Here is a 26,979-nt window from a genome sequence, read left to right as displayed (position 1 = left end):
TATTTGTAGAATACTTATATTGGTCACCTAGTGTGGAGATTGAGAATATCTAGCCACCATTCATTAATTTTAGAAGTTCAGATATTCATAAAATAGCTAAAAATGTATATAACTTTCTGTATTAATGATGCAACATAAAAACTAAATTATTGTATCATCCAATCAAATTGTTTAAAGTATTTGCGACTTGAATATGCTTCTATCCAATGAGAGGCGCTGTTGTGAGAGCTATCAGCGAAGCAAAAACAAACGACGACATATATTGCATTGCATGATATCATGGTCGTTTGTATAGAAAAAGTTTGTGGGTGAATGTTGTGTATAATATAGTATTGTGTGAATTTAGAAGAGACCTATTTTCTAATGAGCTTAGAAGGTTTACACGAACTGTGATGTGTTTTTGTCCAGATTTGATTGAGTGATAAACGTTAACCAATATTTTTATTCGAAAGCATAATGGGGGACGATATTTTGACTACGCTAAAAATTTTAATCATAGGAGAGAGTGGTGTTGGAAAATCAAGGTTAGATTATGTAAATTTGGTGTGCTATATAACTTTTATTATTTATGAAGATTTTGTAGTATTTCGTGTGCGTAATATGAGTAAAAGAATATTAATGAGAAATTATGTGTTCTCTAATACATTGTTGTGCTTTTTATTTACAGATGTTTATAATCTTGAAACAAAGATGTGTATTAAGAATTTGAAGAACTCTTTGAAAGTAGGTACTTGTAATGAAATAATTTACATATACGTTAGCAAATGACAGGCATACATTTATCTCTGCTGTGCACTACCAAACAGAATTTTTTAAGAACTAAATTTACGAAAGTGATCTTATATTTCCCTAACACTGTGTTCGTGGGTTTTATCGGGATAGTCCTCAACCGACATTCTCATTCAACAAGTTCTGTCATCATTCATTTGCTTTAGTCATCCATCTCAACCTAACGGGCATAACAAGGGATGTTAAATTAAAATATTTCAGTTTTTATATTTCCTTCCTTTAAACACTTGTACAAATTAGGGGGAAGGTTCTAGAACACAGGTCCTCCCAAATAGATTAATGGCGAGGTTGGTTCTTTTCTATACGCAAGTTAATTATTTAACTCACATAGTATTGCCGAGCGAGCGTTAACGAGTGAAGGCGGGTTAGAGCCCCGCAGGGACGTTGTTTTCTGTCTTTATTACAGCTAAGTGGGAAGGGGGACCTGTTTTCTAGAACCTTGCCCAAATTGGGGGGTTAAATTCCAAAGCTGGGCGTCCGTTTCCAGCAAAATTTTTAAAATTTACGGGAAAGATATGGATAATTTGATCGTTTGTGTGCTTGATAATATATAAGAGTCTCGAAAAATCTGTTTATTTGTTATATATAAGCGGTTATAAACATGGGACTATATGGCGAGCGGAGGGAACTACTTGGCGCAAGGTAACCGTACAGTTGCATTGTGGGAAAGAAACGAACATTTATGTTATCAACATGGTGAATGTACAAGGGCAATGAACTGACAGTTTTAACGTTTGTGAAGTAATACGTTGATAACGAGCAAAATCTTTTAAAAGTTTTTGAAGAGCACGTATTAATGAACCTAATAACAAATTGCAGAAAGTGTGGAAAGGAGATAACAGCGAAAAACATGGAGAAAGCGGACGCCCAACTTCGGAATAAATGCCAAATTGGGAATAGACGACCAATATATAATCATGACCAAATATCTGCTTTGTAGATTAAGTCAGCCCTTCGTTCCTTGAATACAAACAGACGAGAGTGACATCTGATTCCTAGTGAAGATTTGCTTTAGGAAAGCCTGATGCGAATACTATTTATTCACATTTGTCGTAAAATACACTAATTTACTTAACCTATGCGTTTCCATGAATTTTCGTTTTAATTATACTTACGTCTTTTTTACCACATTTCAGGCAAGCAATTTTTGGATTGATTAGATGCAAATTTGTGCTCTTCACCACCCTGAGCCAGGCTTTTAATTTCGGAGTAGATGCATTTTATTCCCTATACCTTGTATTGTTTGAATCCGCATATTTCAATAACAGTCTTTCTCTTAAGTATTTTTTCGGGTTATGTTTAGCAGAAGGGGTTCAGAAGCACGTAAAAAAACAAAATTTACAGGAGAAATAGATGATGTAAGTACTTAGACCTAAAATAACGTAACCAAATCTAACTTAAACTAACCTAATATTAGTAGAAATAAGCGAAATTGTATAATTTTTTAGAGAATTGTGCTGGACCCCTACACTAACATAATGTAACATAAACTTACCTAACTTATCCTAAACTCATCCAAATGAACCTACATAGTGTGAACAGAAATTATTGAAATTGTAACATTTTTTAGAAACAATTGCTGGGCCCTTTCTGCTAAACAGACATTTTTTCTTCTGCCATTGCTTCTATAACTAATAGAGTGATTCCTCTGTGTTTCATACTGCATCCCGTCACTTCTTTTTGAAATGTTCTTCAGTACACTCCTGTCTCTGTTTTGTTTCACTTGTTCTTGTCCCAAAGCACCATACTAAAGCCTCAGGTCTGTTACTTAACTCACTAGTATCGAATTTCAAGATAAACAACACATCCGAAGTTAAAGAAGTCAAACCACCTTATGTCTTCTCATTGCACAATGCTTTCCTTGTGGAAGATCGCAGCGTACTCAGTGTTCACTATTCTCTCAAATTCTTCTCCAGAACTCCCTTGTGGCTATGTGGATTGCGGACACATCTTAGATGTGAAAGGTCCGTATTTAATTCCCGGTGGGAGCTCATGTATTTCGGATCCCACGTTAAGCTATAGATTCACGTTTCATGTAGCCTCGCTGCTAAACGGGACGCTAAACTCAAAATACAGTCAAATCAACCAATTAAATTCTTCGCTGACTCCCACAGCTCTATCGTATGCATAAATTGTACATTGAGCGATACTCTTCTGGCGTTATAATACATTTTACCTGTAAAATTTTTAAGTATTTTAACACATATTTCGATCGTTACCTTTGAAGAGATGTAATTACGAATAAACTGAACGATTAAATAATAATAAAGAAGTATGTTTTAAAAATGTGTTTATATTTTTTCGTAATATTTAGCGAAGATAACTAAAGTATAAGTAAGTAGATGAAGTTAGATTCGGTTCACCCTTTTCTTTCTTAATTGGTTATCAAAACTTTAATATTACATTCGAAAAAAAAAAGAAGAAAAAACCTATAGAGCACTCTACCTAATAAATATGGAAGAAGATTCGGAGGTAACTCTTCAATTGTGTTGGTGTATATTCGATTTAAGCTTAAGTGATTCCATTTCAAATCGTCCAGGGTGGTCCATACGACAGATTTTTAAATGGTGGGGTTTTTGAGAAAGTGGCAGCCAAACATGGTGTCTTAATGAAATTTTCAGCTTTTCATTATACTATAACGTAGGATGTAATAGTCAGAAACGCAAGTCCTTTACATTTTCAAGAGACCTTATCGAGTAGGTTTCGATGCTAGAAGCAGATGGTTGATATGGCTCGTGAGGACAGAAATAAAAGTGTTTGAATTTAGCAAAATTTTCACTGAAGTTGGCAATATTGCGAGTGAATTGCATGATTCCTATTGGACCAACAGATGAATTTTGCCCCTCCACCGAAACACACTACTTTATATTCTTCCCACTATTGCGATTATGTTACTAAGTATACTCGTTTCCCTACAACAAAACTTTTAATATGACATGTTTTTTCAGTTTTTCGAGCAACCCGAGAGGAGGGCCGCCATTTTGGAAGGCTGTATATCGAAGGATATTTTTTTTCCAGCAAAAAGAAAAAATATGGGTCTAACATTGCATGTACGTCCCATATAAAAAAAAAAGCATGGATGAAATGCGAGACTATGATGGGGACCAATTGTGTTTTGCGTGGACGATTTAAAATGGAATCGGTCGGGTCTAACCTTGAAAGATTGGCCAGATTGGAATAATACTGACTGGAGCCATTTATTTTTAAACTTTCATTAAAACTAATAATTAAATTTCTCCGTCCCCATATGATGGAGCGTACGAAACAAAATGTACAGTCTAATTTTTTTTTTTTTCTTTTTTCAGAATTTTGTTTTCATGTGTAGGAGGAAAAGAGGGGTTCAGCTCTTGGGTCGAATCGGTAGTGATTATCCGGATTGAATATTAAGGGTACATACAACTTTCAACCTGACTAAACATAAAAGTGAAAAAGTAGCGAGGCAACTGGGGGCGTACCCGAAGCAGACTATTTTTGTAGTTGTTCTCTTTCAGCACAAGTTTTTGTATTAGAATAAAATTTCAGGACACATACTTGTTTAAACTACAACTGAAATTAAAAAAAAAAGTGACTGTGTTAATACTATGACACACCATCAGAGATTTGTAACTTGGCCAGGACCATGAGTGGTCGTTTAGATGCACACAATAAGCACAGACTTCAACTTAAACTCTTCTAAGTTTATAATTGCTGATAGAAGCTGGCATTATGTTCTTCTACTAGTGTTTGTTCTTGCGTTGTGTTCTAAACTTCGATTTTGCAGAGTCCAACACCAATTGAATTGTTTTGCAAGTTTAATTAAGATAAGCTAACCTATTTTGGTCTTTTACTTTGTCTCTATTTAGTTCAACGAAAGTGAAAAAAATAACCATAACAAAATTTCCAGTGGCGAAATTACCTAAGATCAGATGCTATAGGGTACATCTTAATATACAATAATGTGCTTTCGTTTGCAGTCTTGGTCCTCTTCTAGACGGGAATTCGAGACCGTTTGTATTTTGAGTAATTAAAACTTATTTTAAATCAGGGTTGGCTGGTTTAAACCAAAAAACAAAAAAATGTTCGTAAAAGTGTACGTGTTTGTAAAATCTTGATGAACACACATTTGTGGGTTATCACGTTTCACTCCCGTATATTATTCGTATTATTTTCAGACCTAAATTCCCCATTCATTACTCAAAAAGATTATACTACAAAAGCAACTTTTTTTTACAAGTTTATAAATGTTTATTTTGTGATTTTTTTGTAGTTGTTATTATTGTTATGTAATTGCAATCGAAGAAAAATTCTAAATATTGTTTCGTTTCAATGTTTACTATTGATAAAATACATCGAAAATGCCGTACTTTTTGTGTGTGTGTGTGTGGGGGGGGGGGGTCATACAGACCCCACGAGAGGCATTTAGTGAAATCAGTATCTTTGGTATCTATTTATGTATAAATGAGTCTGAGCCAAAGTGGACTCAAATAATTCGTATCTTTATTCCATTTTCTTATTGATATGCAGATTAAGTCGGTGTATTTCTTTAATTTGGACCAATAAAAGTCGTTGTTAACTAACTTGAACTAGATTAGTTCTTCTGTACTCCGTCGTACTTTGAAATTGTTCATATGTAATTAATTCTGTGTAATGGTTTCACTTGTGCAACTGTTTATCTTTTTGTCCTTCTGAAATGACTCTTGACAGTTATATTAAGAAGCATGTAAAGATCAGTACAACGTATTTTTTTTTTTTTTTTTTAAATCAGGATTCCTTCGTGAGTGAGTCGGCAGACGTATCGCATTTGTGGCCAATTAGTCCTGGTTCCGAGTTCAAATGGAGGACAATTTTTCTCGGATGTAACTCGAGAAGCGGTTTTTATTCCTCTTTAAGCTTATGTGACCCCTTCCAGCATAACCCGGTTGTTGCATAATAACATCAAGGCGAAACAAACTTATTTCTGTCCATATATGATATGAATATATAGAGCAAATCATTTAAACCATAAAAACCTGGTTTAAACCAAAAAAAAAAAACGGTTTTTTTGTTTTTTTTTTAAATAAAAACCATGGTTTTTGCCAACTCTGTTTTAAATTGTTAGAAAATGAAACTTAAGCAGAATAACGATCTAAGAGATGATCTAAGTTTTAACATGTAGGATTGTTAATAGTAGAGATGAAGATCTGACTTTTGTTTTGTGACAGACAAAAACAGCTAATGGTGAGAATATAAGAATTCCAACATATAAGAGATAAGAAATGGTTACGAACATGACTTTTGCATGAGTCGGAATAATCAACATAAACTATAAGGATAGAACCAAGGGTGCAATGGTGCCGTAAGTCCACATTGTTATATATGTTTTATGTTTACTTGTGGATGCTATTGTATGCATATTAAATAAATGAATATAAATTTATCTGTTACATATTGTCTAATTTTTTAAAAGAGCAAGGGACATGCACTTGTATCTCGTTAATATGTTTGTTTGTGTAGGATGGAATGGAGGTGGGGAAATAGTATAAAGAAGGGAAATTCATATGTAAGTCAAAACATTCTCGTGATCCCGTGTAGCGTAATTGCTAATGCTCTTACCTTTGGTGCGAATGGTCCTGGGTTCGATTCCCAGTGGGGACACTCGGTCGAAAAAGTCCAAAAACTTTTTCAGGCCAGGCATCCTGAGTGAGGATTTCTTGGGTTTTTCTTCATTCCATTAGGCTAAAGCCGATATTGCACCTAACATGTATGTTCCAGGCCACTTTCTTCTTTTTCCTCGGATAGTGTAATTGGCGGGGGACGTCATCCCTCATACGTGACGGGTTAACATGGCCCTAGATGCTGAAAGCCCAGAAATCTAATTCCTAATTTTACTCTTCTGTTTTACATTGAGTTATCCTCCGCGCCACTCATATGAAAAAGAGAATACTGAGCTTTTTTCTTGTTTGTGAGGGTACAAGATTTTTTTTTGTTCTATTCGAAGCATTCTTAGGAGCACCGGTTTGCTGCCAGTTTCCTCTCATATGTGGGGAAGTGTGTTTTATCTTATTTTTTATTATTTTTTCTTTCAGTGACAGTCTAAACAATTAATCCTGTCAGTTTTGTTTAAATTGACCAGTCGTTTTAATGTAGCTACAAGAGTCGAACTTTCAATTAAACTAAGAGTTTATAGTAGTAGAGAATGTGAAGATTTTATTTAGCAGTGTTTTAAAATTTAATTATTGTTCTTTTAAATATGTACAGACATTGAAATGCAAAAATACTAGTAAAGGCATTACACGGGACAATAATTTTCATTAAATGACTTGAAAATTTAGTTGGAGCTTGCAGCAACAACAACAACAACAACAACAACAAAAAAAAAAAAAAAAAAAAGAGGGGAAGGCTCACAATAGACCTCGACGAATGAAAAATGTATACGATAAGTAAGCAGCAATGGAATGCTTCTCGACGAAATAGGATGTCAACAATATAAATTAGAACGAAGTACACAAATTAACATACACTCACCTATTACACTCCTCCTTAAAAAATAAAAATAAAAAATAGTTTCTAGTACAAGTCTCATTATTTTCGACATGTACAGAATATTTTCTATCGAGATGTCGCCTAATTGCAGTAAATACTTGAACAATTGAATATAGTATCTTGCATTGAACACAATAGTATCGTGGATATGTCATTTACAGAAGTTAAAGCTATCCCGGGGAAGTTGTACATAAAAAGAGGTGAGTAAAGACTGCCTATAATAGTCATAAAAAGTAAAAGTGTTCATAAAAGATAGTATACCATATAAATATGAAATTCAAACATTAAGCGATACATTTCTGTAAGACTTATATGGAAGATACTGTGACAACCCTGCAAACAAAGAGTAGCTGCAGTTCAGTTCCTGCGAAAAACTAAATAAAATTTATCAGAAACTAGAAGTTATAACATGGGACAAAGATATTTTCAAGAGCATTCAGATTCTTTTGTGTGCTCGGGGCCGCAGTGGGTCAGTGGTAGTGTGTTCACCTCTGGTGCATGGGGTTCTTTGTTCGATCCAAACTTGCACCAAGTGTGCTTTGTGTTGGAAAAACACTGTGCGCGTAGATTTTCTTGGAGTTCTCCCGTTTCTTCTCATTTTTCTCATTCCTATACCTCATCATCATCTCCATTAGCCTACACGACATAACCGTGGGACGTAACACTTAAGGATTTCATTTTCTTTTGTGTGCTCTATAATCCTCGTGCTAACATTCCTAGACAGTAAATAGTCATCAAAAGCTCCTCAAATTTCATAGACACACAAAAAACTTTCATATTATTGACAGTGTAACATGAAATGACACCATTAATACTTACTGCGACATATCAAGAATAAGGAGGTACAGAAGATAGTGATAGTTTCATAGAAAAATTATTTATTGATTTTGTCAAGTAAAATATTTAATTTCTTATTTAAAAGTTCCCTTTAAAAAATAGCTCTTCATCGTTACATTCAAATAACGAAGATGCAGGATTCATGGAGCGATGGGAAACCTACGTATAGAAAGAGGAATAAAAATAATGGATATAAAAATATTCGCTGCTCGCCCGTTGTTTTACACATTGTGTAATCAGTATGCCTCCTTCTTCAACTCTTTAAGGGCATCGAAGAGTGGTATCACTAAAGCCTAGTCGATGTCACTGAGTTCGTTTTTTGTAGAAATTGTTCTAAATTATCAAGTAATTTCACAAGTTACAGTACATATTGTGACCAAAATGGGGGCCGCGGTTGCTCAGTGGTAGTTTTTTCACCTCTGGTGCATGGGGTCCTTGGTTTGATCCTAGCTCGCGCCAAGTGAATTTTGTGGTTGACAAACACCATGTGCGTGGGTTTTCTCGGGGTTCTCCTGTTTTCTCACACTTTCTTCATTCCGCCATTTCCTTCTTTTCTCATCATCGCCGTCTTCTTTGGCCTAGCCGTGGGACGTAAAACTTTAAAGATCCCATTTTTTTTTCTGTAACCAAAATGGCACGGGCATAAGTCCAAATTGCCTGTTGTAAGTTGATATCTTTAAACCAGTACAAAATATTGATACTGACGCCGACCGATACCGATTATTATAAAAGTTACTACAAAATACAATTTGTTTTAAAGTACAACAATTTTGATAAATACGAGTCCAAAACATTGTTACCTGCCTGGCCGCCATCTTCCGAAAGAAACCCAATCAAAATGAAATCTAAGTTTTACGTCCCACGATTATGCCGGTTAGGCTAAAGGAGACGGTGATGATGAGAGATGAATGAATTGGTGGAATGAAGAAAGTGGGAGGAAACGGGAAAACCCACGAGCACGGTGTTTGTCCACCACAAATTTCACACGGCGCGAGCTTGGATCGAACCAGTTACCCCAAGCACCGGAGGTGAACACTACTACCGCACCTCCAGGAGCCCAATCAATGTGTCAACAAAACCATAAAACAATATGTGAAAACAAATATTATCCTTAAACATTATCGTGTTACTATTCGGTTCAAAATCTCTTGTCGTCGCGAATTCTGTCGAGGAATTTGAAGCTTAAAATATATAAAACGATAATCATGCCTGTTCTGTATGGTTGTGAAACATGGTCGCTTACTCTGAGGGAAGAACATAGACTGAAAGTATTTGAGAACAGGATCCTGAGAAGAATATTCGGAACCAAGAGGAACGAGAATGGGGAATGGCGGAAGCTTCATAACGAGGAACTACATAGTTTATACGGTTTACCCAACATTGTAGGGTCGTCAAGTCTAGGAGGCTTAGGTGGGCAGGTCATGTAGCTAGAATGGAAGAAAGTAGAAACGCTTTCAAAGTCTTGACTGGTAGACCCATAGGAAAACGACCATTAGGAAGACCTAGGCGCAGATGGGAGGACAATATTAAGATGGATCTCGCAGAGATAGGAATACAAAGTAGAAACTGGATGCAATTAGCTAAGGATAGAAGTCAGTGGAGAGCTTTTGTGAACGCGGCACTGAACCTCCGGGTTTCATAGGCCATAGAGTTAGTTGGTTAGTTAGTTAGTTAAACATTGATTACTGAGTCAGAAGATGTGGTATTTACCTAAAATGTTTTGCAGCATAAAGCCGAGATACCAGCTTTAATTTATGAAGTGTCTAATAAGTTGGTGATGGAATATATGCGAGTAGCACCTTCAATATTAAGTTTTATTGATAACATCATGCTATTCATTCGGCATTATTTTGGTTGATTGAAGGATGATAACTCCTATGTTAATTCTCTTAATTACATTTTTACGTATTTAATAAATTACTTTATTTTTCTATACAGCCTTCTTCTTCGGTTTACGGATGACAATTTTGATCCTGATCAAGCATTAACAATCGGAGTAGATTTCAAAGTGAAGACAATCACCGTGGATGGTAATACTGTGAAATTGGCAATATGGGTAAGTAATCGCATATTTCATTCAATGTAGAAAATTTTCTTTTCCTGTTTTTGGTGTACATTCATGGAATTATTTCTGTGTCTCCTTCAGAAGTAATACAAACAAATTTGGAATTTCTTAACTAATCGGCCTTTGACTTTTCTTGAAAAATCAAGGACACTATGTATCGTATGAATTAACCGAACTCATCCAATCTGGATCAAACTTAACGTGGTGGTGAACTTTAACCTGTTGTACAAGCATATGGAATATTTTGGTGTACTAGGTTTTAGTTCACGAATAATGGACTGTCGAATTTCATAAAGAAAAGACAATCAACTGAATTCAGCCGATCTGGATTATACAGCAGAGTCCCGATTATCCGAGCTAATGTAGACCGGATCTAACTCGGATAAGCAAAAACTCAGTTAATACGGATGGATACATGTATTTATTGTTGTTTATTGATTATTTCTCTTTATTCGATTATTCATTATTATTTGTATTGGATATACAGTACAGTGTATATAATTATACATACGTACGTAAGAAATTAGCCATAATACAGTAAATAAAATGCGGTTTGATATTGTTCCGTACATAAGTTAAACACAACACAAATAAGGTACTGTTTAGCATATACGTATTGCTTTCAAAAGTCGTTCATAGTCTTTTCTGCTCCATTAAGTTGCCTAGTTTTTTGGTCGCTACATTGCACAGACATAGCAACATCATAATGTCAGTTGGTGCCATGTCGTCTTGCTGTTCGACTTAGAACAGTGTCTTCTCAAACTGAAACTCAAGACCACCAATTAAAGCTCGCTAGTTTAATTGTGGCAGTGTCGGGCGGAGTCATTATCTTTACGCCAACTTTATGTTTGCTTTGTTGCTGAAACAAAAGCCTGTAAACTGCTTATCGTTGTAAGCGGATTAGTTTTTAAATTTTTGTTTGTTTGGATTAAGCTCGGATAACACGGAACTTCGGTTAATCGAAACTCGGATAATCGGGAATTGACTGTATGTGACATAGTGGTAGACTTTGACTTGTTATGCAAGCGTATGAAATATTCTGGTGTGCAAGCTTTCGTTTCCCGAGTTAATGGGCCACCAAGTGTGGAGTGATTTAGTGAGATTTTCGCGTAACAATTTTAGTAAAGATTTGTTTAGAAAATTAATAAAAGACATTTTTTTTTCGTACTTAAATTTACACTAGTTCGAGATTTATTTATTTTTTTTTAATATGTATTCTTTCTTTACTTTTTGTGAATTTTTGGTAGATCACATAAAAATATGCTAAACGTATTGTTTACCATCAGTTTAAGGTATAAATTCTAGTGAAGAAAGAAAAAACTTGGTGATGTGACATATTCAAATTGTATTTACTCACTCATGTTCTAATTCTTTAATTTTTCATCCGTTAATCTTTAGAAGATAAAATGAGCACTGGTTAGGAAACGTACTTGAATGATATAGGGTCATTGAAGGTAATTATGAGACACCTCTCACTGATCTTCATCCACTCTTGATAAATACAAATTAAGAGCACAGGCATTCAGTAACATCCTTCGCAATCCTCTGTCTACATTTTTAGTTTCAGTTTATAAAAGTTTGGATATACCATTTTTTTTTTTTTTTTTTAATAAACTCATTACAAAAACAATGTTTTGAAATTTAAAATCGTATCATTAACTTTTATATCTGTTCAGTAATATCACTATTGTGAAACCAATAGGTGTTGTTGGAAGCCTGGTAGGTCAGCAGTTACAGGCTAAGTTGAATTCGTCTCTTGGACTTTGTTTCAGAGTTACAAATTTTTTGTTGTATCTGATTTTGCTTATATAGAGGGTAATCATGAGACGTATGCTTGATTAATGTATTTGAGAAATAACTGCAATCTCTCTCTGTATCCTAGTATGTTAAATTTAAAAAAAGCTGTATTCTATAGTTTAAGCAGTCCTATAATCTTGTTTCCTAGTAATTGTCAAAATCGTAGACCTATATTATTTTAGGATTTAGATCTCTCGGCTTCTATAGCCATTTAGCCCGTCATTTATGAGGGATGATGTCCCTCGGCGAGCACCACTAGGAATCGAACCCGGGACCGCTTGTACCAAAGGCGAAAGCGTTAGCAACTAGGCTACACGGAGTCACGTACATAGTTTTGTTGAAAATGGCATAGGCTGTATATCAATATACGAAGACATAAAGAAATAGAAGTAACCTAAGTTGTTTTTTTAGTGAACAGTCTAGAACTTGGTCTAAATTTGTTTCATAAGCCTGTTTTGTAACAGGCTACTATCCTAATATAGTCTAATATCTAATATAGGCTATTACTAGAGCCCGGAAGTTTGAGAAAAATCCTCTTTTTTAGGAGTGCCCGAAAACAAGGCTCAACATAATATATGTTTATTTTGGGTCATTGTAGGCCAGAAAATGGTGGATTTTATTTGTCCTTTTTTGCCTTTTTCGGCGTTTGTTTTTTGTTTGTTTGTTTGTTTATTGGTCTTTTTTTTTTTTCAAGCTTTTCAATGTCTTAACGTCTTTTTGTGCACTTCATCTTTCAACAATAAATTTACTGGCCATTAACTCGAATCACCACCACCTCTTAAACATCTTTTCTTTAGTAAAGAAAATTCAAAAGATAAGGCATTCTTCAGCGACTGGACTGTTAAGACCAGATCTGCAACAATCACAAGTCAGATAAGCAGGCGTAACAATGTCCTTCAGCAAGGAGGGGGGTGAGGGTGGGAAGTTTTATTATTTTAGTTTGTATTTCAGTTTGTGGAAGGACAGACCGTGAACCTACCAGAAGCTTGTATTTCTTGAGCATATATATTCATTAAATATGTAATTCTGATTAAGTTGGGTCTTACTTTTACGTTCTTTTTTCCAGTTTTTAGGTCGTTTTCTAGATATTTTTAGGTGTTTTTATAGGTCCTTTTTAGGCAATTTTTAGGTCTTCAACTTCCGAGCCCTAGCTATTACCTTATAGGCCTATTATAGTCAACTCACAAAAATGTTAGAATAATATCAGTAACACTGTTTTCACTTTCTTAGTTATTTTCTTGTACAGTCAAATATTTGTATATCTTCATGTAATAAGCACAAAATAACGAAGATTTCTTTGTCTCACAATTGAGCTCCTTCATACCTCAATATCACATACAGAAAGCTGAGGACAACAGGTGTCTCATAATTGCCCTCTTGGAGGGAAATTATAAGACAGCACAAATTTGACATTTACTCACCAACTTATGAGATGACAGGAAATTTCTTGGCAGCAAATTGTTACTCTTTTGGCACCATAAACTTCTACCTAGGTTAACTGCTTTCAAAACTAATGTAAGTTGAGTAACGTGGAAAAGTTGTGAAATCTTTCTCATAATTACCCTCACTGACCCTATCTACGACATAAACACACTTCAAACAGGTACAGTATCATCCTCATTTTTCTTCTAAAATCACAAAAATAAAAATACTAACTTATTTATAAAATTGTTCTCAAAATCAACAAGTCTGTATTTTTTGCACATTATCGAAGTAAGTTAGGTTCCTTAACAGTCTTTGGTGGACAAATACGGTGTGCGTGGGTTCTCCCGTTTCCTCCCATTTTCTTCATTCCACCATTTCATTCATTACTCATCATCACCGTCTCCTTTAGCCTAACCGGCATAACCGTGGGACGTAAAACTCAAAGATTTCATTTTTTTTTTTCCTTAACAGCACCTCATCTTCCGACGAAGATTGCAATATAATTTATAATTTGAAATTATTGCGAATAATTTAAGAACTGAAACATACCGGTCATAGGGCTAGTAGAACCTATTTGAATTTCATATTGTTTTCTTTGTGTTTGATCTCAAATTAATGTGATTTTTTTCCCCCCTTTTCTTCAGGATACAGCTGGACAAGAGCGCTTCCGAACTTTAACGCCAAGCTATTATCGTGATGCACAAGGAGCTATTTTAGTGTATGATGTTAGTAATATGAATACGTTCTCAAAACTGGAAACCTGGCTAAATGAATTGGAAACATACTCAACTAAAAGTAATATTGCCAAAATGGTGGTAGGAAATAAGATAGATAAGGTGAGTAAAAAGTGTTATTAATTTCTCTCTTTAAAAATAACTTAACGTGCTTGGTTTGTTAACATTCGAAGTTGGAAGTTAGACGCCACTGAGTGAGCACGTGTAGTGTGTCACTGATTGAGTAGAATAGGAATCTGTATAAAATTTTGTGCTAAGCTGGAATATTCGTCCGGAGAGATTGTTTGGATGATTCAGAAGGCTTTAGGGGACGGTACAATAAGTACGAATAAAAGCGTGGTAGAGACGATTTAGAGATGGCCGGGAATCAAAAGTGGTTCATATTCTGGAACACCGGCGTGTTAAATGTGTACAGACTATAATCAAAAATGATCGGCAACTGACAGTCTCGAGCGGGGAAATCTGAAAGGTAGTGTTTGAAATATATATGCTAAACGGAGGAAATAATGGAAATAATTAATCACCCCAATTTCTCTAAGTGTGAATTCAGTGTTGTACAAGAGTTAAAAATTGCACTTAGAGGATCAATATGACTTCATGAATAATATATTACTTGTTCAAGTAGTATTTGTTGTTAACTTAACCGCACGGAGTCGGAGACCAGGGATCCGATTCGCGGTCCAGTAGGATGTTCTTTTATCATTTATCAAGTATCTGAAATTGATGAAACATGTAGTGGCAAAATTCGTTCCGCGCCTAGTTACCATAACAGAAGTAACATTGTATTGCGGTTGGTAATGATTTGCTTCAAACTGCGATCAATGAACCAGATTTCCTGAAAAACGTCATAACAGGAGATAAATCGAGGGACTACGTACGATCTGGAAACGTGGTCTTAAGTCATCCCAATGAATATTTCCTGGTTCGTCACGTCCGAAGCAGATCTGGAAAAATCACGGCAAGGTTGTTTTTTTTTGGGGGGGGGGGAGGCGTTAACCGTCATGTGTACGTTTTTCCAGGCCAAATAGTTACTAATGTCTATCTTCTTATAGAAGCTATAGAGCTATATCCATAAGAAAAATGACTTACCTTATGCTTCCCATGTTTGCTACTTGAATTTTTCTTTCCTCTCTGGAAACGTATTCAACACCATTTTTAGTACTAGCTTGATTTTGTTCGTTCGTAAACGAACCGACAAAAGACGGTTCAATTTGAATTGCAAAAAAATTAACTTTATTGGAATTAACATTGTAAAATTAATAAATAAATAAAAAATAACAAGATTGCGAAACATTGGCTATTGATACTAATAGATTCTTTTGATAATCATCCTGTACCCCCTATATATCAGGGTGCTTTCTAACGCGCAGCTAGCCTAGAATTTCTTTTGTGAGTGGAAAAATCCTGGAGTTCTAAATTGCTTTTCCCAGTGTTCTAAAAAGGCATTCATATGAACTTTTTTTATCTCTTTCTCCTCAGATTTTACTCAGCAGACCTTCTGCTTCAACATTTTCTTATATGGAGTATGTTAACTATGTTCGTTTTATCCAGTGCATATATTATTTTAATGTTTGGCGATGATTTAAGATACAGTATTCGTACAGTATAAAATAAAGTTTGGTTTATGTGAAAGAAAATAAAAGGCCATTAACGCGTATATAAATGTTCTTATTGCACTCACTATCTACAAAATGTCTTATTTCTTTCTGTTATGTTATTTCAGTATGTTCGAAGTAAAAATAAATAAATAAAAAGAAAATGGCAATAGAAATAAAAATAATTTCTTCCTCTCCAAATTTTCAAGACCTCTATCAATGCAGTGTAAAGATTCAGTGTACATATATCTTCACACAACATGTGATTTTCACTCCTGAAACATATGTCTAAAGTTTTAGCGTGTATCAGGTTGTCTAAATAATACTGAGACTTTGGAGGTCAAAATTGAAAATACATTTATTGTGATTTAAAAGATAACAGTATGAAACCACATGTACAGTTGTCCACTATTTTGTTCGATAGTTTCTGCCAACACCATAATCTCGTCTCTATAGTACTTCTATTGTTTCTGGTCAAAAAATAGTGACAGGTTGTTTTTGAAACTAACTAAACACCATTTAGGAATTTCTGCAGAGATCAAAACAATGACAGTCTGACGGTACCAGGTCCAAGCTATACAGTGGATACATTAAAATTCTCTATCAAGTTGTTCTATTTTCTGGCGGGTTGTTAGAGATGTATATGTGGTCTGCCGTTGACAGCGTCGTATACTACACCCTTTCTGTTGACCAGTTCCTGCCGTCTTTTATTTTTTTTTAATTGTTAGGTGCACTCGCGCTAATTGTTGATAGTACAGGTCCGAGTCGATCATTCTGCCCGGTGGCAGTAGCTCGTGATGCATGCCTTTCCAAACTCGCCAAACGCACAGCACAACCTTCGTGAGCGTCAGTGTGGCCTTTGCTATAGGCTTTCGAGCTGGTTCTCGCTTCCACTACTATCTTTTTTGACTCATCGTTGTTATAGATATCCACTTTTCGTTACTCGTAATCAACCGCTTCAGAAGTTGTTACGTTTCAGTAGAGGTTGGCAGATAGAAATTCGATGCAGTAAATGTTTTTTGAGTCAGATCATCTGCCACCGAAACGTTGAGCTTTTTTTGAAGCCAGCTTTCTCCAAATGATTTAACACTGTTTGGTAGTGGATGTTTAGATCGTTGGCGATGTCATGATAACTTAGATGCCGTTCTTTCTCACTTTTTCAAGAATATCATCCATTTTTGCTGTGATTGGTCGCCCACTGCTAGGAGCATCTGGACATTGAAATTTCCTGAACGAAAGCAACTGAACCATCTTTTAGCTGTTGCTTTTGATAACATATCTTGTCCATAAAGAGCACAAATTTCTTTATGGGCCTGTGCAGCATTTGCGCCTTTATGACAGTAAAATGATAAAATGTAGCGCAATTTTGCAAAAAGTTTACTTATTTTCATGGCGCAATACCTTACATCAGATTATAAGAATGACGTTAGGCCAGACCCGCTGCGACTCATATGACCTGGGCTGTGGGACACAAACGCCATTTCGTGCGCAGATGACTACCTTTTAGACTACTAGATATCTAAATTGTAAAAGTGGAACAAAGCGTGATTATTCATTTTCCTTTTAGTTACTGCTGACACAATTTGTGGTGAACAGCACGGGCATTTTCTCGGGGTACTCTCGTTTTGTCCCACATTCTTATTCCACTAATTATTCCATCATTAAATTGCCTTAATTATCTTTCTCATCGTAAAGGGCATAATCATGAGACGTTAAACTGAGATTTCATTTCATTTCATTTTACAGTTAGTCTACTTAGTACTAGAAAACGTTACTCTAATAGTTCTACGAACAATTCGATTGAACTGGCTATCCACTGCGTTGATTGTTTGCCTTATTCTTTACTATTTATTGCCCGATTTTCTTTAATTCTTAAAAATTTTCAGTTTCTCTTCAAAATATAGTAAATAAAATGTTTATAAAATTAATATATACACTTACTAGGTTTCGTTACTAAGTGAAATTGTACAGCCAGTGGTTCCAGTGGAATATTCGGAACTATCAACACCAAGCAGATGTTAGATAAATCGAAGAATAAGTAAATAGTATTGGAATAGTAGTAAAATCTGTTAATAACAAGACTTAAATGGAATAGAGAGATTAAGATATTTATTGAAGAGGTGGTAAGAGCTGGCCTGCAGAACTAAACCAAAATAAACTAATCCTGATCCATTCTTAGCTGATAGGATTATAGGTAACTGGTGATTCTGTTTACAGAAAATTCAGCAGGTAAGACAAAATAACCAGCAGGATGCTTGTAAAATTCAGTAACCTTTTGATGTACCTGCCTCTTCTCTTAGAGGAGAAGAAAAGTAAGAATAAAATATTTTCTATTAATTTTTTTCATATGTTAATCTAAAGAATGACCGATCTTTTTCTTTTGTACAGGAAAATCGCGAGGTGAGCCGAGAAGAAGGAATGAGGTTCGCCAGACGACATGCTTCCCTCTTCATCGAGGCTAGTGCGAAGACCAGAGATGGTGTTCAATGTGCATTTGAAGAATTAGTACAGAAGGTAATAACATAAATTTTACTTTTCATCACGTGTGTTCTAGCAAACATTATCATATAATTTTCAATGAGCCTATTATTGATTGAAAAACTATCACATAGTTTTATTAATGTGGTAATTTGGAAATGAAATATTAAACAGTTATATCTTGTAGTCTGTTGGAAAGGGTAAAACTTGCAGATGAAGATTAAAAACAGAAGATTCCTCACAGAAAATGGATAATTGTCAAATATATAGATATCCATTAATGTGTTATAGTGAACATCGTATATATCATAATGAAAAGATCAATATTATATGGCGTTTGATAGAGGTTATGCATGAAAAAAAGGATCTCAATGACGACTATTTTGGAGAATGCAAATGTGAAGTCGCTGGTGAGTCGCATATAGGCTTAAAAAATCAGGAAAAAAAGAGTTGTAAGAAAGAAAGTCCTTATTACTAACCTCCATGGTTCTTAACAGTTAAAGGTGAGTTGGGAAATTGAACTGAACTGAGTAATTAGATTTAATATCACTCGATCCACAAAAGGCACTCGCACACAGAATCAGCATACGGGCTGCTGTTATATCTATTAATATATTTCTGTTGTACACTGGAGCTGGCCGTTTCTTTATTCAGGTGCTCCTTAAATCGCCACAACGTTGAATCAACAAAGGAAATTAATATTGTCAGTGAAAAGCAAATATACAGTAATATGGTCAATAAGCTCTTTCAACAATACCTTCCTTTTGTGGATATAGGCTGGAAAATTTTATGAGTCTACACAGTGAATTAATGGTCATGGCAGGGTGAAGCAGTATTATGTAGTCCTAACATTCACATTAACTATATTGTGGTGGACCATTTCGGGAGTGAGATGAACATTTAAACTTTGGTCTATCATTGTAAGGGTTTAGCATGAGAAATAGAATTTGTACTATACTCAGATAGGTGCCCAGCTTAGTAAAATTTCAGTATTTTCGTTAAACCATAGTGATACTAGTAGCGATGTAGAGAAAGAAAAAAAAAAAAGAAAAAAAAACCTTCCATTTTCTCTAATTAGAGGTCACATTTCGTAAACTTTCATGAATACATAGCCCTAGGATACATGAGGATTATATATATATACAACATTTCTGGGTTCTATACGTAATAGTTTCGGGGATCTTAAGAACTAAAACAAAAAAAATTCAATTGCCCCTTCCCTTTCTTTAGGAGTTGCATCTCGCAAAATTCGTCCGTATCTTGAGCGTAGGGTACAAGAAGAATATGTATATGTCTGATAGTTCGAAGATCTGGCGAATGGCAAAAAGAAAAAAAAAATCAAGTCCTTTCTCTCTTCAGGGATCACGTTTTGCGAAACTCCGTCTTATATACAGGGATATTATTTATACAAATTTTCAAGGTTATACGCCTGACAGTTTCAGAGATCTGGTGGTGATTAGATTTATTTACTTTTTATTTATATCTATTCTATCAGGCCTTGTTTCCATGTTGTACTAAAACACAATAACACACTGAGCAAGGCTATGTGATAATATGTAAAGAAACACAAACACGTAACAGTTTTAACACAATAACTGTGTCTTCATCAGACTTCCACTCCTTCTGGCTGCTTGGGAGTTGGTACTCTCTTTTATAGTTTCCGAAGATCAACTTTTAATTAGGCTCTGCCCCCTCATTAAAAAGTAACACTTGTGTGTTTTCACTTTCAGTTTTTAGCTGCACACGTGTCCAATTAAAAGTTTACTTTTTTTTTTTCGCTGTGTACATTGTCCTCTAATTATCCTTATTTTTGTTATTAGTTTGTTCTCTTTCTTTCTTCTTCCTTTTTATTTCTTCTTTAAGCAGAACCTTCTCCCACTCTTTATTTATGGAGAATCCTGCATTCCAATTCATCACTTTGTCCCCTGCCTTCATAGTCTCCCTGGTTTCTTTCCATTTTCTCACCAAAGTTCTGTTCTCTACTCCTATAACTATTGCTCCTTCCCACCCTATTCCTGTGGTTTCTCACTTTCTGATACTTATATATCGCATTGTTCTCCCTTTTCAATCTTACATCATCCTTGTGCTGTCTGATCCTTTCTTCCATCTTTTTTGTTTCTCCTATGTAAATTTTGATACACTCCGCGCGTCCTACTCTATGTATTATCCCTGTTCGTCTTCGTCTGCTATTGCTTTTCTCTTGGTTTTCCTGGCCAGTTCAATTATTCTGCTTCCTTCTTTCCTGTACGTCCTTATTCCTGCTTTCCGAAGTATTCTTTTTATCTTCTCAGTTTCTTTGCCTAGGCTTTCTGTTCCAAACCATTTTTTGTTGTTTTCTTCCTCTCTCTCACTCTGTTTCTTGTGATCCTGTCCTCTTCCTTGTATCCATTTCTCCTTAGTTGTGTCCAGAACTTCGTTAAATCTCTTTTCCTCTGTTCTTCATTTGTGTTTAGGTCTCCTATTTTTTCCTCCATGCTTTTATTAAAATTCTTCATCGTACTCTCATTCACATCACTTCGTTTGTGGCAATACACTACCGCTACACACTCTTTTTGGTACCAGGGTGTAATAAACTCTCCTCCTTCCGACTTCTTTATTTTCATATCTAAATAGTTTATCTCCTTGTCTACTTTATTTATTTATTTATATATATATTTAGTGTATTCTACTAACTTTATTTTCTCTGTGGTTCAGTAAAACCTGTCAACTTAGCCACATGCTCTTCTTGTCCTGGTTCGTCTTGAAACTGCACTTTCCGATAAGACATTCATTAGTTATTACCCTATAAGTTGGCTACCTGTCTATCTTGGAAGTTGGCCGCATTGAAGCAATATTTACCCTGTGATGATAATGATAAATTTACCTGCGTATCTTGGCCACGCAAAATACCGTTTTGTTATGTTTCTTAACTCTTCTGTATTCCCATATGAGAGGCAGATGTTCTGTATATGTGACCGGAGAAAAGAAACATGGATTCCCAAAATTTGTTCTTGGAGGTTAATGGCCAGAACACTATCCTGTTAAAAGTGTGGTAAAGGAAGATGTAAATAAGAAAAAGCACGTACAGGAATTCAGGGAATGGCTGTACGTACTTGTTTACCCTGTCCGTTTCGGTAAAACCGTTAGCTATATATGCTCGTTTCTATTAGTGAGTAGCTTTAGTAATTTCGGAAAATTCTCAAGGTTAAAGCTGACCATCTCAGTTGTCAACTCTTGGCACCTGATGGCTTGTCGAAAGGTAGCGGAAGTTTTGAGATATGAATTCCCGTAAGAATTTCTCAAAACGTCTTTTGCTCGGAGGGAAACACTTGTAGCTCATTAAACATACTGGGCCTTATGCAGAGTTGTTCTGATGCGTGATTAGTGCAATACTAAACCGTTCGACTAACATGTTTTCTGCAGTAGTCAGGCCTTTAGTATGACGCTAATCATACGTCAAAATGACTCTGCAGAAGGCTGACTGTATTTTTTTTAGCACTGTATATTGTTATGATTATATACATTATTTAAAAGCAGCTGTCGTGCCGTTGCTTATTAAAATTTTACAATTAAGTAATACTAGAAATTCTAATTTAAAATACCCCAATCACACTTATTTTCAGTAAGTTTTACCACTTTTCAATGGAACCGATGGTGTCCAACATAGACAGGTTTCAGTATATATACATTCATATTTTATGTTTGTTTCAGATAATTCAGACCCCAGGTTTGTGGGAAGCACAGAATCGGCATGGGAGCATAGTTGTAACGAACGAACCCGTCGCTCAACCAGGAGGAGGAAATTGTGGCGGATGGAATTGCAGTGTAGTCTAATGAACATTAAGCAGTGTTTCCGGGAGATAAGTTTTAAAAAGTGTCCTTCGTGACATATTAATTTGGCAAAGAACAACTAATTACAGTGTAATAAAGCACAGAGTATCGCGGGAGCACATGATTTTGTATCTGAAAAAAAAAGAAAAGAAAAAAGAAAGTGAGGCCTTGTATGTGTGTATTTCGGAGTTTTGTCGAATTCATTGAAAATAATAACGATGGATGTGATACAATTGTGATTCATTTTATTGAGCGTAGTTATCATTCACTCTAGTTGGTCTCCTTCTATTAACGGAATACGTAATAAGTCCTTCTCATTATGTGAGTTTTGAAGCTTTTGTTGTTATTTTGTTACCTATTACATTTTCTGGCATTAGTGTTTTATATTTATATATAATTCCTATGCAGGTGCATAAAGTAGCTTTAATGATATGTACATAGAGCCTAAAAAAATATTTATATGTAAAGATCTGATTAATTAGTGGTCAGTCAACAAATTTTTAATTGAATTTATTATATGATTATTTCATTACTCAAATAATACACTATTGTTAATTTTTTTTCACTCTAGTTTTTCCAGTCCCCAGTTCTGTGATGTGAAATAACTAGTAAATGTAATAAAGATAATGGTGATATCATTTGAAGATACTATTTATATATTTTTTAAATACAGTTTTCACCTGTCCATTTCCTTGGTTTGTTCATTATATTATTATTATTAGCTGAAGCTGCGCTCTCTACACAGCGCATCATTCATATATGAGCATAAATCTCCTTGCCATTCCTCACAACATCTGTACATGTCTCTTAAGAAACACAAGTAAAGGACGTCTTGATTAAAAAAAAAAAAAAAAAAAAAAAAAAAAAAAAAAAAGCTTTAAAAGGTATCATAAAGGGGAAAATTTTGAGTATTTTTTATCAATATCCCACACGTTTGCAAGATGTGAGCCTACTTCCGGTTGGAGTTTCTAATTCATGTATGATCAATGTTTTCTTTCTGCATGCATACAGTATGTAACAAGCAAATACATAATATACACAATTAATTTAAAGTGTCAGTGATACATGGTGTTTGTTGGGCAAAGCACTCCCAACAATAAAGATTTATCTCACATTTAGACTGCCGGAGATATACCAACCAAGTATACAAATGTGTGGTTTTCGAATGGATAACTCGGGGGCGCGGTGGCTCAGTGGTAGAGCGTTCACCTCTGGTGCTTGGGGTCATGGGTTCGATCCCAGCCCCCGCCAAGCGAACTTTGTGGTGGACAAACACCGTGCTCGTGGGTTTTCTCGGGGCTCTCCCGTTTACTCCCACTTTCTTCATTTCACTCATGTCTCATCATCACCGTCTCCTTTAGCCTAACCGGCATAACCGTGGGACGTAAAACTCAAAAGATTTCATTTCATTTCATTTCGAATGGATAACTCGTAGAATGGGCTTTACTTTTTAAAATTTTAATATTTCCAGTGTGCCTCTAAAAAATGTAATAAAGAAATAACGGCCATTTTTTTTAAAAAAATATTCAGTTAGAACTGATGAATCTTCACAAAATTTGCAATTGATCAGTGAAAACGGCATCTTTCTAGAGCTTGTGATTTCCGAGATGTCATTGTCACGAGACTTGGCTACACTTCTCTTGACCACAAACGTATAAACCTAGCCTTTTAATATATAGATTATTATTATTATTATTATTATTATTATTATTATTATTATTATTATTATTATTATTATTATTAACAATAATGATATTTACTAATACTTCTAGTTCTAGTTATCTCCCTTTCGGGAGATTTATAAAGAAAGTCCCGGCCTTATAGCCCAGTGGACTGCTTCACTAAATTTGTTTTAATTATTTTTGAAATCGTAGATTTGTTTAAAATGGCGCGTACCAACATGGACGAATTCGCCTGTTCTAAGTAAATTTGTTTCCACACTATTTGTAAAATTACTTGGGGGTTAGAGACTCAGAGCATATAAGAAAGATGTAATAATATATAAAAATTGTAAAGAAATTAAATTTTGTCAAAATTTTAAAATTATGTATAAATTCACAATTGCAGAATTGAAAGAGCATGACACTTCAGGTGTAAAGATGTCCGTCGCCATCGTGCTATCATTTTTAGTTTTTCACTGTGAATGACGGTGGATAATTAACATAGAAAGTATAGATGGCAGCACATTATGCAGTAGCAAATCATGACACAATTTGCAGCAACTTTCACACTTTTGTAAAAAATATATTTCTAATTTCACACTACATTTATGTTATCATTAAAATTTGAATGCAAATTTAAGAATTTTTGTCAGCAGGTTAAAGTTTTTGCTAGCGTTAAAAGCTCTCACTGCTAGGAAGTGAAGAATGTTTGGTAGGGGTTACACACAGGACACCGCACTACCTTCTGAGAATCATCAAATCCTTTCTTCAAGGAAGAACCTTTCGTGTTGCCCATGCAGGACACCTAACACCCTCCAGACCTATCCTAGCAGGAGTCCCCCAAGGATCCTGCCTATCCCCAACCCTCTACGCCATGTACACGGCGGACATTCCCACAACCCCCAACACAACGGTAGCAACATTCGCAGACGACACGGCAATCTTTGCCAGCCATGGAAACATCAGATACGCTGAACTATACCTCAGACGACACGCCGAACTTCTCCACCGATGGTCTGAAGAGTGGAAGATCAAAGTCAGCGAACAGAAGACCTCAGTAGTAAACTTCACAAGAAACAGAAGAAGGGTTCACGTCAGGATCACCATGGCTGGAACACCCCTCCAGAACCGAGATGATGCCAAATACCTCGGAATAATACTGGACAGGAAACTTACATTTGCTCACCACATACATTCCATCGTCAAGAAAGCCAGTCAACGCCATCAAGCCTTGCTACCGCTACTCCTCTCCCCATCCCTCACCCTGAAAACCAAACGCCATATATATCAGATGAGCATTCGTCCCATCCTGATGTATGCCCACCCTGCATGGCAACACGCAGCAAAAACGCACCTCAGCCAACTACAAGTCATCCAGAACAGAGTAGCCAGGGCTATCACTGGACACTCGAGAGACACTCGCCTCGAACAAATACATGAAGATTTGGAACTCCCATTTCTACATGACTACAGAATTCACAGATCAGCCAACTTCTGGAGGACAATCAGAGCCTCACCACACCAACACATAGCCACCATAGGAACGGCCAACCCAAGAAGACGAACTTACAAGATGCCGCACCCCTAAAACGCACAACCACTAAACTGACATAGGAACAGCAAAAGAGGAGCGCGACAGTTGCGTCCTCTCTCACAACAAATACGCACGCAAAACAAACGACAGTCAACAACACAAATGGAAGGCAAGGGCCCAAGCCCGGTACTTAAATCAACCACAAAAACCGCCAAGAAATCTCTGCTCTCTGCTCTGCTCGCGTATCCATTCATAACTTCAAAACCGTTGTATGTTTTTTGGAGAAGCAGCTCTGACTACGTTGTAGTCGTTGCTGTTTCGTTATAAATATAAACAAACTGAAATTGTTTAGGTATTTTGGAACAGTGTGACTAATACTTTGAACTTCGAATAATGAATTTTCTGAATATCTATTGTTCGAATATTCGAACAAAATTCGTTATTCGAATTTTTGTTCGAATTATTATTCATAGCTATTATTCGAATAACGAATAATTATTAAAGTATTTAAACTGAACATTGGGGTATTAGAATAACAGAAGAAAAAGTAATTGAATAATTATTTTAACAGTACTATTTACATTTATGTTCGTTTATAACTACACATACGACACAATATTTAAACATTTTCCAAAATACCACGTATTATTACTAAATTACAAAATGAAATAATCACATACATATTGGTAATACTATGTATAACATGTATGTGAAGCAGGCAAGTGAAAAACAGTCGTAGACAAGTTTCAGTAATAAATTTTCGCCATGTAAATTTCTGCAAGATATTCTTGTGAGAAATAATGCTTAAGGATTTTTCCTTCGGTGTCCTTGCTTCATTACAAGAATAATTCTCCTGTGACTAGTACGTGGACTTCAATAAACGTCGACAGACTGGTTATTTGTACAAAATGGTTCTACACTACTTTATTCCTGAGTACGTGTGTGTAACTTGCTGCTTGTAATAAATGAAGCCATATGGCTGATGGACAAAAGTAGTGTTCCACAATTTCGGTTTATACTTTATATTCTAGGGAATGTATACATTTTAAATGGGTTATTCAGTGCTTAAAATAATAGTAAAGTAAATGGAGTGTGCTTATGTAGGCGATGGAAACAGGTGGACATTGTGAAAAGATGAACAGACTAGGTATGAATGTATAGATATATCTAGGGATGCGCACGAGACAAGGTTTGAGATTGTCTCGTCTCGAAAATGTGCTGTAAAAGTGATGTCTCGACTCGAAAAAAATATATTTTTCTATTGGAAGAGCTGTCTCTCGACTTGAATTTTGTCAGGAAAAATTCTGTCTCGACTCGTCTCGTGAGCATCCCAAGATATATCCCCTATTCGGGAGTCCAGTTTGGCCCCATGGGCAGTGTAAAATCAAGACTACGTTTTCATGATTTCGGCACATATAGGATGATGTGAGCACACAACGCTGAAGGAGTAAGGTATTGAATCAGTTCGATAAAGGAATAATGCCAATTTTTCGTAGTGAAAATAAACTTTTATACATGTACAGCAATGGAAGAGTTCGGATTTTATGAAATCTAAATATCTTTTCTAAGATGATATTGACTAATGTTTTCTTTTGTATACAGAAGACTGTTCACTTTCCGTTATGCTATTATTATTCTTTGATTGAATCTTAAAACATTCTCTCTTTATGTAATTATTTCCTAACTTCAAGACAAAATGGTTATTGCTACGTTTCACGCTTTTCAGACCAATGTGCAGTGCTGTCGCTAGATC

At 35.5% G+C, this 26,979-nt stretch overlaps 1 protein-coding gene across 1 annotated transcript; it reads left to right on the top strand.

Moving 5' to 3' along the window:
* The first annotated feature begins 228 nt into the window (after positions 1–228).
* On the top strand, positions 229–22,679 carry LOC145668887 (ras-related protein Rab-18-B-like). The gene is made up of 5 exons (XM_081737149.1): positions 229–524; positions 10,066–10,183; positions 14,059–14,250; positions 18,132–18,257; positions 21,912–22,679. Exons 1-5 carry the CDS (start codon positions 457–459, stop codon positions 22,032–22,034), a joined length of 627 nt encoding a protein of 208 aa, XP_081593275.1. The 5' UTR covers positions 229–456; the 3' UTR covers positions 22,035–22,679.
* Positions 22,680–26,979: the final 4,300 nt, after the last annotated feature.

Source organism: Thermobia domestica, chromosome 13, assembly GCF_964235325.1.
Source record: "Thermobia domestica chromosome 13, izTheDome1.hap1.1, whole genome shotgun sequence".
In the NCBI taxonomy this organism is placed as follows: Eukaryota; Metazoa; Arthropoda; class Insecta; order Zygentoma; family Lepismatidae; genus Thermobia; species Thermobia domestica.
This window is presented reverse-complemented; position numbering and strand designations above follow the sequence as displayed.

Bases quoted from the DNA above. Each gene is read 5' to 3' on its own strand.
- LOC145668887 (XM_081737149.1), top strand. From the start codon at position 457: ATGGGGGACGATATTTTGACTACGCTAAAAATTTTAATCATAGGAGAG. The intron at 525-10,065 runs GTTAGATTATGT...TTTTCTATACAG, and splicing joins AGTGGTGTTGGAAAATCAAG to CCTTCTTCTTCGGTTTACGG. The intron at 10,184-14,058 runs GTAAGTAATCGC...CCTTTTCTTCAG, and splicing joins CTGTGAAATTGGCAATATGG to GATACAGCTGGACAAGAGCG.